Source organism: Bos grunniens, chromosome 6, assembly GCF_055505025.1.
Source record: "Bos grunniens cultivar Pamir isolate PY7600 chromosome 6, Bosgru_T2T1.0, whole genome shotgun sequence".
Lineage (NCBI taxonomy): Eukaryota > Metazoa > Chordata > Mammalia > Artiodactyla > Bovidae > Bos > Bos grunniens.
This window is the reverse complement of record NC_141170.1, coordinates 33,279,859-33,298,312: the sequence shown is the minus strand read 5'-3', so window position 1 is coordinate 33,298,312 and position 18,454 is coordinate 33,279,859. Positions and strand designations below refer to the sequence as shown.

Below are 18,454 nucleotides of genomic sequence, written 5' to 3'. Positions count from 1 at the left end.
TGTGGATCACAATAAACTGTGGAAAATTCTGAAAGAGATCGGAATACCAGACCACCTGATCTGCCTCTTGAGAAATTTGTATGCAGGTCAGGAAGCAACAGTTAGAACTGACATGGAACAACAGACTGGTTCCAAATAAGAAAAGGAGTACTTCAAGGCTATATATTGTCACCCTGCTTATTTAACTTCTATGCAGAGTACATCATGAGAAACGCTGGACTAGAAGAAGCACAAGCTGGAATCAAGATTGCCGGGAGAAATATCAATAACCTCAGATATGCAGATGATACCACCCTTATGGCAGAAAGTGAAGAGGAACTCAAAGGCCTCTTGATGAAAGTGAAAGTGGAGAGTGAAAAAGTTGGCTTAAAGCTCAACACTCAGAAAACGACAATCAGGGCATCTGGTTCCATCACTTCATGGGAAATAGATGGGGAAACAGTGGAAACAGTGTCAGAGTTTATTTTCTTGGGCTCCAAAATCACTGCAGATGGTGACTGCAGCCATGAAATTAAAAGACGCTTACTCCTTGGAAGGAAAGTTATGACCAACCTAGATAGCATATTCAAAAGCAGAGACATTACTTTGCCAACAAAGGTCGGTCTAGTCAAGGCTATGGTTTTTCCTGTAGTCATGTATGGATGTGAGAGTTGGACTGTGAAGAAGGCTGAGAGCTGAAGAATTGATGCTTTTGAACTGTGGTGTTGGAGAAGACTCTTGAGAGTCCCTTGGACTGCAAGGAGATCCAGGCAGTCCATTCTGAAGGAGATCAGCCCTGGGATTTCTTTGGAAGGAATGATGCTAAAGCTGAAACTCTAGTACTTTGGCCCCCTCATGAGAAGAGTTGACTCATTGGAAAAGTCTCTGATGCTGGGAGGGATTGGGGCCAAGAGGAGAAGGGGACAACAGAGGATGAGATAGACGGCTTGATGGCATCACTGACTCGATGGACGTAAGTCTGGGTGAACTCCAGGAGTTGGTGATGGACAGGGAGGCCTGGCGTGCTGCGATTCATGGGGTTGCAAAGAGTGGGACACGACTGAGTGACTGAACTGAACTGAACTGAAGACAACTTTTTCACTCTCCACTTTCACATTCATCATGAGGCTTTTCAGTTCCTCTTCACTTTCTGCCATAAGGGTGGTGTCATCTGCATATCTTAGGTTATTGATATTTCTCTTGGCAATCTTGATTCCAGCTTGTGTTTCTTCCAGTCCAGCGTTTCTCATGATGTACCCTGCACATAAGTTAAATAAATAGGATGACAATATACAGCCTTGATATACTCCTTTTCTTATTTCGAACCAGTCTGTTGTTCCATGTCCAGTTCTAACTGTTGGTGCCTGACCTGCATACAAATTTCTCAAGAGGCAGATCAGGTGGTTTGGTATTCCCATCTCTTTCAGAATTTTCCACAGTTTATTGTGATCTACACCAAGGCTTTGGCATAGTCAAGAAAGCAGAAATAGATGTTTTTCTGGAACTCTCTTGCTTTTTCCATGATCCAGCAGACGTTGGCAATTTGATCTCTGGCTCCTCTGCCTTTTCTAAAACCAAATTGAACATCAGGAAATTCATGGTTCACATATTGCTGAAGCCTGGCTTGGAGAATTTTGAGCATTACTTTACTAGCGTGTGAGATGAGAGCAATTGTGCGGTAGTCTGAGCATTCTTTGGCATTGCCTTTCTTTGAGATTGGAATGAAAACTGACCTTTTCCAGTCCTGTGGCCACTGCTGAGTTTTCCAAATTTGCTGGCATATTGAGTGCAGCACTTTCACAGCATCATCTTTCAGGATTTGGAATAGCTCAACTGGAATTCTATCACCTCCACTAGCTTTGTTCATAGTGATGCTTTCCAAGGCCCACTTGACTTCACATTCCAGGATGTCTGGCTCTAGATGAGTGATCACACCATCGTGATTAGCTGCGTCATGAAGATCTTTTTTTGTACAGTTCTTCTGTGTATTCTTGCCTCTTCTTCTTAATATCTTCTGCTTCTGTTAGGTCCATACCATTTCTGTCGTTTACTGAGCTCATTTTTGCATGAAATATTCCTTTGGTATCTCTGATTTTCTTGAAGAGATCTCTAGTCTTTCCCATTCTGTTGTTTTCCTCTATTTCTTTGCATTGATTGCTGAGGAAGGCTTTCTTATCTCTTCTTGCTATTCTTTGGAACTCTGCATTCAGATGTTTATATCTTTCCTTTTCTCCTTTGCTTTTCACTTCTCTTCTTTTCACCACTATTTGTAAGGCCTCCCCAGACAGCCATTTTGCTTTTCTGCATTTCTTTTCCATGGGGATGGTCTTGATCCCTGTCTCCTGTACTATGTCACGAACCTCATTCCATAGTTCATCAGGCACTCTATCAATGAGATCTAGGCCCTTAAATCTATTTCTCACTTCCACTGTATAATCATAAGGGATTTGCTTTAGGTCATACCTGAATGCTCTAATGGTTTTCCCTACTTTCTTCAATTTCAATCTGAATTTGGCAATAAGGGGTTCATGGTCTGAGCCACAGTCAGCTCCTGTTCTTGTTTTTGCTGACCGTATAGAGCTTCTGGCCAGGGGAGGTGGCTGGGAGGACCATCTCCACGTCCATGGAGCCATGGCTGCATGGGTGCAGGAGAGCCTAAAGGAGCTATATCATGTTGAAGGTCAGGAAGGGTGGTTGTGAGGAGATACCCCTCATCCAAGGTAAGGAGCAATGGCTGTGCTTTGTTGGAGCAGCTCTGAAGAGATACCCCACGCCCAAGGTAAGAGAAACCCAAGTAAGACGGTAGGTGTTGCAAGAGAGCATCAGAGGACAAACACTGAAACCATACTCACAGAAAACTAGTCAATCTAATCACACTAGGACCACAGCTTTGTCTAACTCAATGAAACTAAGCCATGCCCATGGGGCAACCCAAGATGGGCGGGTCATGGTGGAGAGATCTGACAAAATGTGGTCCACTGGAGAAGGGAATGGAAAACCACTTCAGTATTCTTGCCTTGAGAACCCCATGAACAGTATGAAAAGGAAAATGATAGGATATTGAAAGAGAAACTCCCCAGGTCAGTAGGTGCCCAATATGCTACTGGAGATCAGTGGAGAAATAACTCCAGAAAGAATGAAGGGATGGAGCCAAAATAAAAAGAATACCCAGCTGTGGATGTGACTCGTGATAGAAGCAAGGTCCAATGCTGTAAAGAGCAATATTGCATAGGAACCTGGAATGTCAGGTCCATATATCAAGGCAAATTGGAAATAGTCAAACAAGAGATGGCAAGAGTGAATGTCGACATTCTAGGAATCAGCAAACTGAAACGGACTGGAATGGGTGAATTTAACTCAGATGACCATTATATCTACTACTGCGGGCAGGAATCCCTCAGAAGAAATGGAGTAGCCATCATGGTCAACAAAAGAGTCTGAAATGCAGTACTTGGATTCAATCTCAAAAACGACAGAATGATCTCTGTTCATTTCCAAGGCAAACCATTCAATATCATGGTAATCCAAGTCTATGCCCCAACCAGTAATGCTGAAGAAGCTGAAGTTGAATGGTTCTATGAAGACCTACGAGACCTTTTAGAACTAACACCCAAAAAAGATGTGCTTTTCATTATAGGGGACTGGAATGCAAAAGTAGGAACTCAAGAAACACCTGGAGTAACAGGCAAATTTGGCCTTGGAATACGGAATAAAGCAGGGCAAAGACTAATAGAGTTTTGCCAAGAAAATGCACTGGTCATAACAAACACCCTCTCCTAACAACACAAGAGAAGACTCAACACACAGCCATCACCATATGGTCAACACCGAAATCAGATTGATTATATTCTTTGCAGCCAAAGAATACACAGAAGAACTATACAAAAAAGGTGTTAATGACCTGGATAACCACAATGGTGTAGTCACCTAGAGCTTAAAAATCAACGTTCAAAAAACTAAGATTGTGGAATCCTGTCCCATCACTTCATGGTAAATAGAAGGGGAAAAAGTTGAAACAGACAGATTTTATTTTCTTAGGTTCCAAAATCACTGGGGATGGTGACTGCAGCCGTGAAAATAAAAGATACGTGCTCTTTGGAAGGAAAGCTATAGCAAATGTGGACAGTGTATTAAAAAGCAGAGACATCACTTTGCTGACAAAGACCCATATAGCCAAAGTACGATTTTTCAAGTACAGATGTGAGAGATGGACCAGGAAGAAGGCAGAGCACTGAGGAATTGATACTTTTAAATTTTGGTGATGGAGAAGACTCTTGAGAATCACTTGAGGAGACCAAACTTGCAAGGAGATCAAACTTGCAAGGATATCAAACCAGTCAATCCTATAGGAAATCAGCCATGAATATTCATTGGAAGGACTGATGCTGAAGCTCTGATACTTTGGCCATGTGATGCAAAGAGCCAACTCATTAGAAAAGACCTTGATGCTGGGAAAGATTGAGGGCAAAAGGAGGAGCAGGCAGCAGAGGATGAGATGGTTAGATAGCATCACCAACTCAAAGGACATGAGTTTGACCAAACTCCAGGAGATAGTGAAGGACAGGGAACCCTGGCATGCTGCATTCCATCGGGTCACAAAGAGTTGGCTACAACTTAGTGACTGAACAACTGCCACAAAAATGGTAACAACAGTATGTTACTAAATACAATATGTAGCAGATGATGAATATTCAGTATATAGCAGGTAATAAATCATCTTCATTTTTTGACACCAGTTTTACATTATTAAGTAAAAATCAATAAAGATACTAGAGAGATGTACATTTATATAAAATCGGCAAATGAAAGGTTTATTTCTTTTAAAAAAGAGAAAAATAATGTAATATTTTTGCTGTTCATTTAAACAGTGGAAACAGTGGCTGACTTTATTTTTGGGGGCTTCAAAATCACTGCAGATGGTGATTGCAGCCATGAAATTAGAAGATGCATACTCCTTGGAAGGAAAGTTATGACCAACCTAGACAGCATATTAAAAAGCAGAGATATTACTTTGTCAACAAAGGTCTGTCTAGTCAAGGCTATGATTTTTCCAATAGCCATGTATGGATGTTAGAGCTGGACTATAAAGAAGGCTGAATGCCTAAGAATTGATAGTTTTGAACTATGATGTCAGAGAAGCCTCTTAAGAGTCCCTTGGACTGCAAGATGATCCAACCAGTCCATCCGAAAGGAGATCAGTCCTGGGTGTTCATTTGAGGGACTGATGTTGCAGCTGAAACTCCAATACTTTGGCCATCTATGCGAAGAGCTGACTCATTTGAAAAGACCCTGATGCTGGGAAAGATTGAGGGCAGGAGGAGAAGGGGACGACAGAGGATGAGATGGTTGGACGGCATCACTGACTCAATGGACATGAGTTTGGGTAAACTCTGGGTGTTTGTGATGGACAGGAAGGCCTGGCATGCTGCAGTTCATGGGGTTGCAAAGAGTCGGACACAACTGAGCGACTGAACTGAACTGAACTGAATGTAATATTTTTGCTGTTCATTTAAGACAATAGCTGTACTAAGATTAAATTTACGTAACACTGCTTATAAAACACAGATATACACTGTGCTACAATTACTGACAAATTCTCAAAATGTTTTCTTTATAAAGACATTATGAAGAAAAGGGGAAACATATACATCATATTTGTGATGTTAATTTAGTTGTGTTACTAAAATTCATGTATATTCTGAAATGATTTGGAAATCAGATATTTTTGGTTTCATAAATTTGGCTTTTAAATAGTAATATCTGTTCAAAATGTTGAACCAAAATACCTGTTCAAATAAGACAAAAACAAGGACAATTGAAAGGAACTCAGATTATACCTACCTTTGTAAATAGTATCTACATAGCTGTAACTGAATAAAGTTTTTTACCATTTATCAGTGATGGAACCAAAATATTATTACAGACTTGCAGACATAGAGGACAATTTGTTGGTTACCATATTTAGGGGGGTAGAAATATATGGGTGGGGGAGTAGGAGGGAAAAACTACTGAGAAGTATATAAGCTCAAGGATGCATTGTACAACACTGGAAATAGAACCAATATTTTCTACTAGTTTTACATGGAAAGTAATATTTAAAAATTGTGTAAATTTTTAAAAGAGAACTATCCCAACATATCACTTCCAAGTCGATTTTGTTTAAATTTTATAATTCTTCCAAACAAGACAAAAATGGCAGCAATCAAAAAGCCTAAGAATACACCTACATTTATAAATAATATCTTCATAGTTTAAACTGGCTAATTAGAAAGTACTAACTATTTACCATTTATCAGTGATCGGGTCTAAATAATAGCATAGAAAACTTGGAAGATATTGAATGTAGTGGGAATTTCAGATTGATTATATCAAGGTTGTTTACTGAAAATAAATTGTTAGAAGAGGTTAAAACATTTTTGGAATTCACTTGCTGAAAGAAAGTAAAGTGGACATCTATGTTTCCCTACTTTAACTTCGTTCTCAAACTTCTTAATTCTTCTATTCCCATTTCAGTGATTCTTCTCATTATAATGATTAGATCTTTCAAAATTTCTCCACTGTCTTTAAACCACTGACAAACCTTTCCTGTAAAACCATGAAAAAATATTAATGTGACACTCATGGACGGAGGAGCCTGGTAGGCTGCAGTCCATGGGGTCGCGAAGAGTGGGACACGACTGAGCGACTTCACTTTCACTTTTCACTTTCATGCATTGGAGGAGGAAATGGCAACCCACTCCAATGTTCTTGCCTGGAGAATCCCAGGGACGGTGGGGCCTGGTGGGCTGCTGTCTATGGGGTCGCACAGAGTCAGACATAAATGAAGCGACTTAGCAGCAGCAGCAGTAGCAGCACAATAGGTTATTGATGACTCAATATGAATTGAGTGAATCTTACTTAATGTGAAGACTAATGAGTCTTCATATGAGAACTTCTCCAGAAAGAGTATCTAGTAAAAAAAAATATACTCACGAAGGATTATTAATAACTTCCTTCAATGCATTGAGCAAATCTTCTGTTGACATTGTTTCCAAGTCCAGTCTGACAGCAGCTCCCTTGGCCTTCATGTGAACAATGTTATGAGGTTGATCAGCAAACAAAGGAAGGCCCACTATAGGGATCCCGTGGTAGATGGCCTCATAAATGCCGTTGCTTCCACCATGAGTTACAAACGCTTTGGTTTTTGGATGACCTAAGATTGAGTGAATTTCAATAAAATTATTAATTTTAAGTCTTAGAAATAAACTGAGAAAAGTGCATTATAAGGTAACTGAAGGAAACAGTGTCTTCAACAACAGGTTATTACACATATGAAAGTCCTTTTAAATTGCTTTGAGAACTCAGAGAAGTAACTGCTGCATCTGCTGAAGGGGTAAATGAAGACTTCATGAAAGAAGTGCTGAGTCACTTGGACTTCACAAATGAATCCAGGATTGGCAGGTGAACAACTTGAAAGAGCATTCTGGGTAAAAGAAACCACATGTGCAAAAAAAGAGGAGAGCATGTCAGAAATTATTCTCTTAAAGATGTAGTGGAGTCATTTAGTCTGATTAGGAATGGTGTCGGGGAAGAGAAGGGTAATGGTAGAGGCACTGGAACCAGAGGAAGGAAAAGTAACCTTTTATCTTGGAGTGTTTTATCACCTCATAAAAATGATTATGAATTTTTTTTTTCTTACAGAAAGTGAAGAGTCACTGGTAATAAAAGGAGAGCTCTTATTTTCAGTAGCATTTAGCATACCCCTACAGAAGGGAAAAGATAGATGTAACGAAAGAATTCAGAGACAGAACAACAATCCAAGAAGTTATTGAAACGTTCATGGTGAGAAATAATTACAGCTAAAATAAAGATTCTGATCATAAGGGATATGACTGTGTATAGTAAAATGCCAATTGTTATGGGTGTGTATGCTAAGTCGCTCAGTCTTCTCCAACTCTTTGTGACCCCATGAAGAGAAGCTCGCCAGGCTCCTTTGTTCATGGGATTTTTCAGACAGAAATATTGAAGTGGGTGGCCATTTCCTTCTCCAGAGGATCTTGGGGATCCATGGACAGAACCCACTTCTCCTGTATCTCTTGCACTGGCAGGCAGATTCTTTACCACTGAGCAGATTGGGAAGCCCTGCCAACCGTCCCCATTTCCCCTAACATAATAAATAGAAATGAAGCAGTAAAGTTTTCTTTTTGAGTGTTTCAATAATTCTCTATATCTTTGTTTCCCTTTGAAGTACTATCCCTCTGCTCAGCTGTTATTCATGTTTTCAATATTTTTTTTTCTGCCAAGTCTTACCAAGAAGGTCATTTTGGGGGATCCACTTATACAGCTGAGTATTGGGTCCTAGGGTGTCTGGTTTCTTGCCATCGTATCTCCATAGAACCTGTTAAGGTAAAGGTAATAATTTAAAATTATTATCTATCAAAGACAGTCCCTGCATGGCTATAGCACCTGCCATATATATTCATATATATATATATATATATATAATGCATACATATATATATATATATATGAGATAAATTGGAGCTATATTAGTTACCTTTCTGGCAGAAAAATCAGACCTTTTATAAAGTTTAACAGACTCATTAAATAGTTGTCCACTATTAAGTTACTGTGTGTACCTTTTGTGGAATCTGGGCAAGAGCTGATGCAATCACATTGGCTCTTTCTTTTGACATGTTACTGACCATTGACCCCAATGAAAACACCACAATGCCATTTTCTCCAGAGCTCTGCACAAACTCTTCCATTTCCTGTGAAAAAAAGAATTTGTTCCATCACAAAAGAGCAGCAGCATAGCAGACATTATTGAAGGGATTGATGCAAGCAACTAAAGGGAGAAAATAAGATATAGTCTGAAGAAACTAGAGTAGTAGCTTCTTAAAAAATATTGTGGAAGGATACACATAACAGAAAATTTACTTTCTTAATCATTCCTAAATGTATAGTATTGTAGTGTAAAGTATATTCACACCATGCAACCAATCTCCAGAACTTTTTCTGGAGAAAAACTGGAAGTCTATGCTCATTAAGAAACTCAGTTTCCTCTTTCTCTACCCTGTGTTTCTACAAATGTAAGTAGTCTGGATACTTCTTATACAGTAAATCCTACAGTATTTGTCTTTTTCTGATTGGTTTATTTCACTCAGTGTAAGGTTCATTCGTGTTGTGACATGTCAGAATTTCCTTTTAAAGATAAGCAATATTTCATCATTGTGCATATGACATTTTGTTTATTGTTTTGTCTCTTGATGGACACTTGGGTTGCCCAACTTCTTGGGTCCTGGGAATACAGCTTTTACTTACTTGTGCAAATATCTCACCCAGAGGAATTGCTAAGCTGTATAGATAGACAAGTTTTATACTAGAAAGTGTACATTATTCTTACTGCATGCTATATAGCTAGTTTATAGACTGATTCCCTTTCCCTGCACCCCACTATGTTCTTGAACATGCTAACTTCGCATCTTGGACTTTGGTCACATGTGCTAATAAGTATTTAACACTAAAAAATATTTTGAGTAAACTGTATATGATTTTCAGTAATGACTTTTTTGTTTTTTAAACAGACTTCATCCCTTTGGAGGGAAATGGGTCATATGAGGTCATTTCTTTTATTATGTATAATTGTGCAAAGGTGTTTGCATATAAGCAGGAAATGAGATAGAGCCAGTACATAGTAGTGACAAGGAGGTGCTGTTAAACAGTATTATACTCAGCCTCTGCCTCAGTTATGTTGTTAATTACTAACAGATTTTTAGAAGCTACACTGCAGTATTTAATTCACTTGTAATTCCTTATTATTCTACGTCTACTAAATCATTTATTTATTTCAGGCAGAGTTTTTGAGAATTATTTTAGGTTCATCATTAGTACTTCATTTCCCTATTAGTACATGAAAAATTTATTATTTGAATTACTTTATGTTTATCATTCACTCAGCTCTGTAATCCTTATCCCTTACCTTCAACTTTGTCATAATTTCCCAAACTCTTTATCTAAATTTCTAATCAGAGACATGGAGGAGTCTGACATTGTATTTTGGAAATTCTGTGAAACAGTTCTGTAAGTCCTATTTATAACCCAGAGATGTACTTGCATAGTTATTTATTTGAGCCACCATATTTCTGAGTTTGTTTACATATGGCACCCCTTGTCAAAACTATATTGTATAATTGATGTCATGGTACGATGTGCTATATCCAACTGTGTTGAAGGACCCTCAGTATCACCTACATTAGTCCCCCCAGAGTGCACTTACCCCACAGTGGGAAAGGTGCCCCAGGGCTTTCTGCAGCAGAGATCAGGTCACCTTTTGAGTAGTTCATTTCAAACTAAATAAAGTTCCTTTCGAATCTGAACTTGCCTGGAATTGTTTCTGAATTATTTTGTCTTGTGATCCTTGATCCTTTCTAATTAAAAACTTACTTTCTATACTAGAGTAAGTCTACTGTGATCAATGTTCTCTAGTTTTAAAATGTAGAGGAGCAAATTTTTTCTAGATATTTGATCAAAATCACATACTCATATTTTCTTAGTTCTTTCTTCTATTTTAGGTTCATTATTCTTTTCTATCTGGAAAATAATGACCCAATTCTTCCATCATAAAATGTATACTTAATAATACTAATTATTTTGTAAAACTTCTTTACAAAACTATTTTATAATCTAAAAAAGAAAAGAAGGAATTTTTTAAACTTAACCTTGAAGACTGTATTTGATGAGCTTTTTCAAAAGTATAATTTCACCCTGGTGATATCAGTCTTAATATTAAGACACCGAACTCTCTTAAGATTCTCATAGTATATCCAGGTAATGATTGTATTTCCAGTGAGCTGTAGTAGCATTTAAAGTTACTCATTTTCAATGTTTTGCTTCATTGGCTTGCTACCCAAAATTTTTCATCTATTTTGTGAAAAAATGCATCCAATTAGTGTTATTGTAATACATCTTATCTCTACAAATCAATTACTGATATGGACTGGTTCATCTTTCTCTGATATCTTAAAAAAATAATATAAGTTCATGGCAAGAAAATATGCAAAAGTATGAAAAATTATTTAAAAGGGAGTAAGATTTACTAAAACTCTCTATTCTGAGATATTCTTAATTTCAAATTCATATGTTTTTAGAAAATGTTGAAAATGTATTTGACATATTACATTATGTAAGCTAAGATGTAAAACATGATGATTGATACATCTATTATTGTAATACGATTGCCATTTTACTGATGTTTCAAATTTTCATCATTATGATTTCTTTTTTTTTTTTTGGTGGCTGGATAAATTAACATCTGGCCTCTTAGCAAGTATGATGATTATAATAAAATATTGTAGTCTATATTCACTATTTTGTACCTTATATCTCTAGGGCTTATTTACTAAGAAAACTTACAAGTTTGTATCCTTGAACAACATCTCTCTTATTTTCCACCTACCAGGCCTTCAAAGGAGAAGGAAATGGCAACCAGGGACGGGGGAGCCTGGTGGACTGCTGGCTATGGGGTCACACAGAGTCAGACACAACTGAAGTGACTTAGCAGCAGCAGCAGCCCCTGGAAACCACCATATTACTCTCTATTATTATGAGTCAGCATTTTTGAATTCCACATGTAAGTGATATCACACAATATTTATCTTTCTCTGTCTTTTCAAAGAAGTAAACAAAATTAAAAACCTTTAGCTAGACTTACAAAGAAAAAGAGGACTCAAATAAATACAATTATAAATGAAACAGGATGCATTAAGGTTGATACTGCAAAAGTATATAGGATCCAAAGGGACTACTATGAATAATTATATGCTAACAAACTATATACCCAAGAAGAATGGATAACTTTTTAAAAACACAATCTACCAGAACTGAGTAAGGAAGAAATAGAAAATCTGAATAGCCATAATGAGTAAAGAAGTCAAATCAGTAATCACAAACCTACCAACACGTAAGATGGTTGGATGGCATCACTGACTCAATGGACATGAGTTTGAGCAAGCTCCAGGAACTGGTGATGGACAGGGGAGCCTGGTGTGCTGCAGTCCATGGGGTCACAAAGAGTCAGACATGACTGAGTGAATGAACTAACTACTAACCAACACATAAAACACCAGGACCAGATGGCTTCACTGAGGAATTCTATAAATCAGTATAGGATAATTAATCCAGTTCTTCAGAAAATCTTAAAAATTAAAAAAGAGGATACAAGGCCAGCATTACACTTATACCAAATAGATAAGAACAGTACAAAAGTAAAAACTACAGGCCAATGTCCAGACTATAGTATAGGTGCAAAAATTATCAACAAAGTATCAGCAATTAAATTCAAGAACACATTAAAAGAATTATATACCAAGACCAAGTGGGAATTATCTCTAACATGTAAGGATGCTTCAGTGTATCCAAATAATTGTGATACACTGCATAAATAGATGGAGAAGGCAATGGCAACCCACTCCAGTACTCTTGCCTGGAAAATCCCATGGACAGAGGAGCATGGTAGGCTACAGTCCATGGGGTCGCAGAGAGTCGGACACGACTGAGCAACTTCACTTTTACTTTTCACTTTCATGCATTGGAGAAGGAAATGGCAACCCACTCCAGTGTTCTTGCCTGGAGAATCCCAGGGACAGGGGAGCCTGGTGGGCTGCCATCCATGGTGTCTCACAGAGTCGGACATGACTGAAGTGACTTAGCAGCAGCATGAATAGAATGAAATATAAAATAACTTTATTATTTCAATAGATGTACAAAAAACATTTGGTAAGATACAACATTCTCTTATGATAAAAACCCTCAACATAGGGAAGAAAGAACGTAACTCAATGTAATAAAGTTACATTGTAAAAATGTAATAAAAGAGTTACAATGTAATAAAAGAGATGCATGACAGACCCAGACCTAACATTATATTCAACAGTGAAAGTTTGAAAGCTTTTTCTCAAAGATCAGGAACAAGATAAGAATGCTAAATGTCATATTGATTCAACATAGTCCTAGCTAGAGCAACTAGGCAAGACAACGAAATGAAAGGCATCCTAAATAGAAAGGAAGAAATAAAATTTTCATTTTCTTCGCAGAAGACATTTTTTTTGTGCAAAAAATCTCATAGATTCAGCTAAAAACCTGAATTAATTAATAAATTCAATAAAACTGCATTAAGGTTATATGCTGATAATATCAACATACAGAAATTAGTTCTGTTTTTATGTACTGACAATGTAACTTCTGAAAAAAGCTATCCCAGTCACAACAGCATCAAAAGAAGAAAATAACTAGGAATAAATTTAATGAATGATGTGAAAAATCTGTACAGTTATTACAAGCATTTTTTTTAGAAATACAAGAAAACACAGATAAATAGAAAGTTGTCCTGTGTTAATGGATCAGAAGAATTAGTATTGTTAAAATGTTCACACTGCTGCTGCTAAGTCGCTTCAGTCGTGTCCAACTCTGCGACCCCATAGACGGCAGCCCACCAGGCTCCACCATCCCTGGGATTCTCCAGGCAAGAACACTGGAGTGGGTTGCCATTGCCTTCTCCGAAAATGTTCACACTACCCAGAGCCAAAGGCAATTTCAAAGACACCTCCCAATTTTAAATTATATTACAAAGCTGCAATATTTCAAATCATATTGTACTGGCAAAAAATAGACACATTGACCAATGGAACAGCATTCAAGATTTAGAATCAAAATCCTGAGAATATAGTCAACCAATATTCAACAAAGGAAACAAGAATACCCAATGGGTAAATAACAGTCACTTCTTTATTTTCTGAGAAAACTGAATAAACATAAGCAAAAAAATGAAATGAGGCCCTTATCTTACACCACTCACAAAAATAACTCAAAATGAATCAAAGATTTAAACATAAGACCAGATACTATGACACTCCTACCTACAAGAAAACATAGGGATGAATCTCCCTATGTTTGATTTTGAAAATGATTTTTTGATATCACAATCACAATAAAAGAAAAAAATCAACAAATTGGACTGTGTGAAACTTAAAAGTTTCTTCATAACAAAAGAAACAAACAACAAGATGAAAATTCAACCTGCAGAATGGAACAAAAATGGTTTTGTAATCACATGTTGAGCGAGGAGGGTAATATCCAGAATATATATAGAACTTATACTACAAAATTCAATTAAAGAATGGGCAGATTATCAAATTGACATTTTCCAAACAAAATGTCCAAATGACCACCAGATATATGAAAAGATGCTCAATAACACTAATCATCAGGGAAATGTATTTCAAAACCACAATGAGATATTACCTCATACCTGTTAGAAAGTCTGAAACTAAGAAGAGATGTGTTGTGAGAAGGTAGAGAAAAGTGTCCCACTGTCAGTGGGGATGTAAACTGTTCAGCTCTTAGAGAACACAAAATGAAAGTTCATAAAATAATTAAAAATAGATCTGCTGTATGACCCAGTTATCCCATTTCTGGGTATGCAGCCAAAAAACAAAAATAAAAACAGGATAGCAAAGAGATATATATGCTCCCGTGTTTATTGTCGCATTATTCACAATAGCTAAGAAACAACTTATGTGCCCATTAATGGGTAAATCCCATGAGAAAGAAGGAAATCTTGCCAATTTCAATAACATAGATGGACCTTGAAGACATGATGCTAAAATTTGTGCTTTAATTCTAATCTTTATCTACTTCTATAATGAAATATGAATTATGACATATATCATGAAAATTGTAATTCTAGCTTACATTCTTTTTTAACCTTCAGGAAAATTGTGACCTTTTAATATTTCTTATTTTACATCTGAATATTGCATTATAGCTGATTTAGTGTAATTAAGCATTTTTATGAAAATATAGATTTATACATATATTCATTTATATTGTTGAAGAAGGTTGTTCATTTTAGCTAGAGCCTTATAACTTACAAAAATATTTTAGTCATCTTGCTCACCTGATTGCCAAACCTTAAATATTCTTTTTTTAAATTAAAAATTTTAACTTTAATATGTTAAATTAAATTTGCTTTAGTAAACTTTATTAAATTTATTGAATTATTTGCATTAACTTAATTTTTTTAATTTAGTAAACTTTTTAAATTTATTTTTAAAAAACTCCATAGGACTTCCCTGGTGGCTCAGTGTTACAAGAATTTGCCTGCAAAGCAGGAGATGCAAGTTTGATCCCTGGGTCTGGAATGTCCCCTGGAGGAGGAAATGCCAACCCACTCCAGTATTCTTGCTTTGGAAATCTCATGGACAGAGGAGCCTGGTGGGCTACAGTCCGTCGTATCGTAAAAGAGTCGGACACAACTTAGCAACTAGACAGCAACAATGGAGTATCTACTTTAGTAGCTTTCTGAGTAATATAATCTCAATTAGGAAAGTCATCTCAATTTCAGTAAGATTCCTGGCAAACATTGGGCTAGTGATAGTATATTATAGTAACAAAATAAGAATAATGAAGATAGTTAGTATTTCTTCTGGATCATTAGGTGCTACTGACATTTTGGATGTTTCACATGTACTTACAATTTTTCCCTCAATGACAATATGAGGTTGCTACTATTATAAGATTTAGTGTTGTCCTATCCGTGAATATGTTGCCTGTATCTTGAACAACCTGCTGAATATTCTCCTTTCCCACTCTACCGTTTACAATTCAACCCAATGACTACATCCTGGTTTTTTTTTGAAGGATATGTGACCATATCTCTTTCTTATCCCTTTCAATGTTCTTGCAGGTGCTCCTGCTAGATGTTTCTCATGTTAATAATTATCTGTTTCCAATTCACCTTACCAGCATTATCAGCCTCTTTACTTAGTCTCTTCTTGTGTAGACTGAACTTGTACTTCTTGGGAACTGTCATTATCACTCTACCTGCTTTTCTTTTCTATCTTCTTCCATCCCAACCCTATTCCTTCTGTTTATTCATGAACATCTTTCAGATGTTCCTATGATTCATGCTGGATGTTTCTTTAGCACAGTGGTCTTTTCTTTTATAATGCTTTTACATACTTTTTATGACTTCCTTGTATTCTGTCTTTCTAGGTGGAGTGTCAGGTGGCAGAAACTGTCTATATATTTCTCTATATTAGCTCTCCCCAAATAAGTTATATATATAATTATCCTATAGTAGGATAATTATGCTACTATAATTGTAACTAACATTATGCTAATATTAAAATATGCATTATATATTTACTATATTTTTATATAATAATATAACTGTAAATGTCTGATACTTCATTATGTGTTGAAAAGTGAAGTCATAATTTAACATATTCTCAAAGTCTCTAGCATGTTCTGTTTATTCTGTGATGTTAATAAGTTTCAAATACTTGTGTTGACATAGAAATATCAATTTCTAACTGGAAGTTCACTGTATCCAGCTTCCCACATCTGACTCATTGCAATCAAACATTTTAAATAAAGAATGCAGGATGATGCCTATTGAAAACACAAAGTTAACAAAGAATAACAACGAGGAGTAGGTGACCTTAGGCAGGGATTTGGCAGGTTTGCAGTGGAGCCCTCCAACAAATTCAAAATTTGGTAGCCGTGGGCGAGGAAATGAAAAATCCCAATAGTTTCGAATGAGCCACATTTCAGCTTTCCCCATTGTCTCAACTAATGTAGTGGGCCTTCCTGAAAGTGAAAATAAAAACAAAAACAACAACAAATGTTGGATCAAATGAGAATATTGCTGTGTGTGTATATATATATATATTATGCTTAGTCACTCAGTCGTGTCTGACTCTGCGACTCCATGGACTGCAGCCGTCCAGGCTCCTCCATCCATGGGGATTCTCCAGGCAAGACTACTGGAGTGGGTTGTCATGCCCTCCTTCAGGGGATCTTCCCAACTCAGGGATGGAACCCAGGTCTCCTGCATCGCAGGTGGATTCTTTACCATCTGAGCCACCAGGGAAGCCCATGTATATACATTAGGTAAGTTTTATAAAGGACCTTGGGATGATGTGACCAAATATGTTTCAATGTAACTGTTCTTTGACAAATATACAACATTAGATAGGATAACATGATATATAACACTATTTGGAAACTGAACTTCACAAGTAGAAACAATTTCTAAATGCTACCTAGATACTTGAGCTACAAATATGTGTTTAATTCTCAGTGTACATGTCTTCATTTGCCAAAACATTTTATGAGATTTTTAGTGACTTACATTTTTAAGTTAAAAAGAAAGACATTTTGTAAGTTGATAGATAGTCACTTGCAAAAGTCCTACGTGCTTCAAATTGTGGTTAATGACTTCCTGGTATCCAGTACTAGTAAAGGACTACAAGGTTGTACCTCACCCTATAATTTAAGTGTTTTCATTTCATGATATTTATAAGATTGATGGGTATTTTATATTTTTATTTGAATGTTTCACTTATTTGAGACAAATTTCAGTAAATTTATATTTATATAAACACACTCCAAGGCTCTATAAAGATAGGACTTAATGCTACCAACTAAACACATGACTTACCTAGTACTTCACTGTAAAACTGATTCCAGTTCTTCTCATTGTATGCCTGGAACCAGAAGTCAAAATACAGTACATATATCATATTTTTGACCCTCTCCATGAATGTCATGTGATCACTTAATTCTGAAAACATAGCAGGTACATAGGATGGTGGGAATGGAAGCCTTCCACTCTTCTTTTCAACTGAAGATCCAGGTGTGGAGTAGAGACTATACATGAATGGTATTTTAAGTATCTCAGCCAGCAGCTCACCACAGGGTCCAACAGCATCTGCAAAAATGACATCGAACCTTTCTTCATGCAGTTTTGTCATAAGTTTTTTATTTGAAACAACTTCTTTACACATCTTCATTAAAATATCAGAATATCCCCAAAATAAACTTTGTACCATTGAAAGATGATTCCAAAAGGAGTCTCTCACCGCATGCATCCATGCCTCAACAAAAAGTTTGACAAAATTCTCACTTTCTTCTTTAGTTAAAGATGGAGGGAAAGTCTCCAATTTGAGAGAAGATGGTTTTTTGGGATCAATGAAAGTGGTAACTGAAGGTGTCAAAACAGTCACCTCATGACCCCTTGTCACAAGTTCATCCAGAATTGTCTTCATATTCATCCAATGACTATATTCCATTGGCCACACCAGCACCTTTCCACAACTTCCAGAATTAAAGTAGCAAGTCAGTTGTAGCAGCAGCAGAAGTGAGAGCCATTGCATAGACATCTTGTGCATATGCAGTACTTTAAGCAATTACTGAAGACTTTTTCTATTGCTCAGGCTTATATCCAGAAGACATCAATCAGAAGTTAAATTATAACTCCTATGCGTAAAGTAAATAGATTACACATATAGTCAGCAGATGTGGAAATCAGGTGAAAGGGGAAAGTATAGAACACTTCGAGATTATGCAGTGTGTTTATTACTGTTTTATCACCGCTGTCACCAATCTAAAAGTCAATGAACTTTTACACGCAAATCAATTATATTATGTAAGA

General features: G+C 36.7%; 1 protein-coding gene across 1 annotated transcript in view; it reads right to left on the bottom strand.

The window, feature by feature from the left end:
• The window catches only part of LOC147370554 (UDP-glucuronosyltransferase 2B4-like), a 31,350-nt gene extending 13,108 nt beyond the window's left edge, over positions 1–18,242 (bottom strand). Inside the window, exons 1-5 of the mRNA XM_086407624.1 lie at positions 17,462–18,242; positions 16,460–16,608; positions 8,598–8,729; positions 8,269–8,356; positions 6,952–7,171 (exon numbers count right to left, since the gene is read on the bottom strand). Of these exons, the coding sequence (XP_086263750.1) occupies positions 6,952–7,171; positions 8,269–8,356; positions 8,598–8,729; positions 16,460–16,608; positions 17,462–18,191 (1,319 nt within the window). The 5' untranslated portion in view covers positions 18,192–18,242. The remainder of the gene's footprint in view (positions 1–6,951; positions 7,172–8,268; positions 8,357–8,597; positions 8,730–16,459; positions 16,609–17,461) is intronic.
• Between the last annotated feature and the right edge of the window lie 212 nt (positions 18,243–18,454).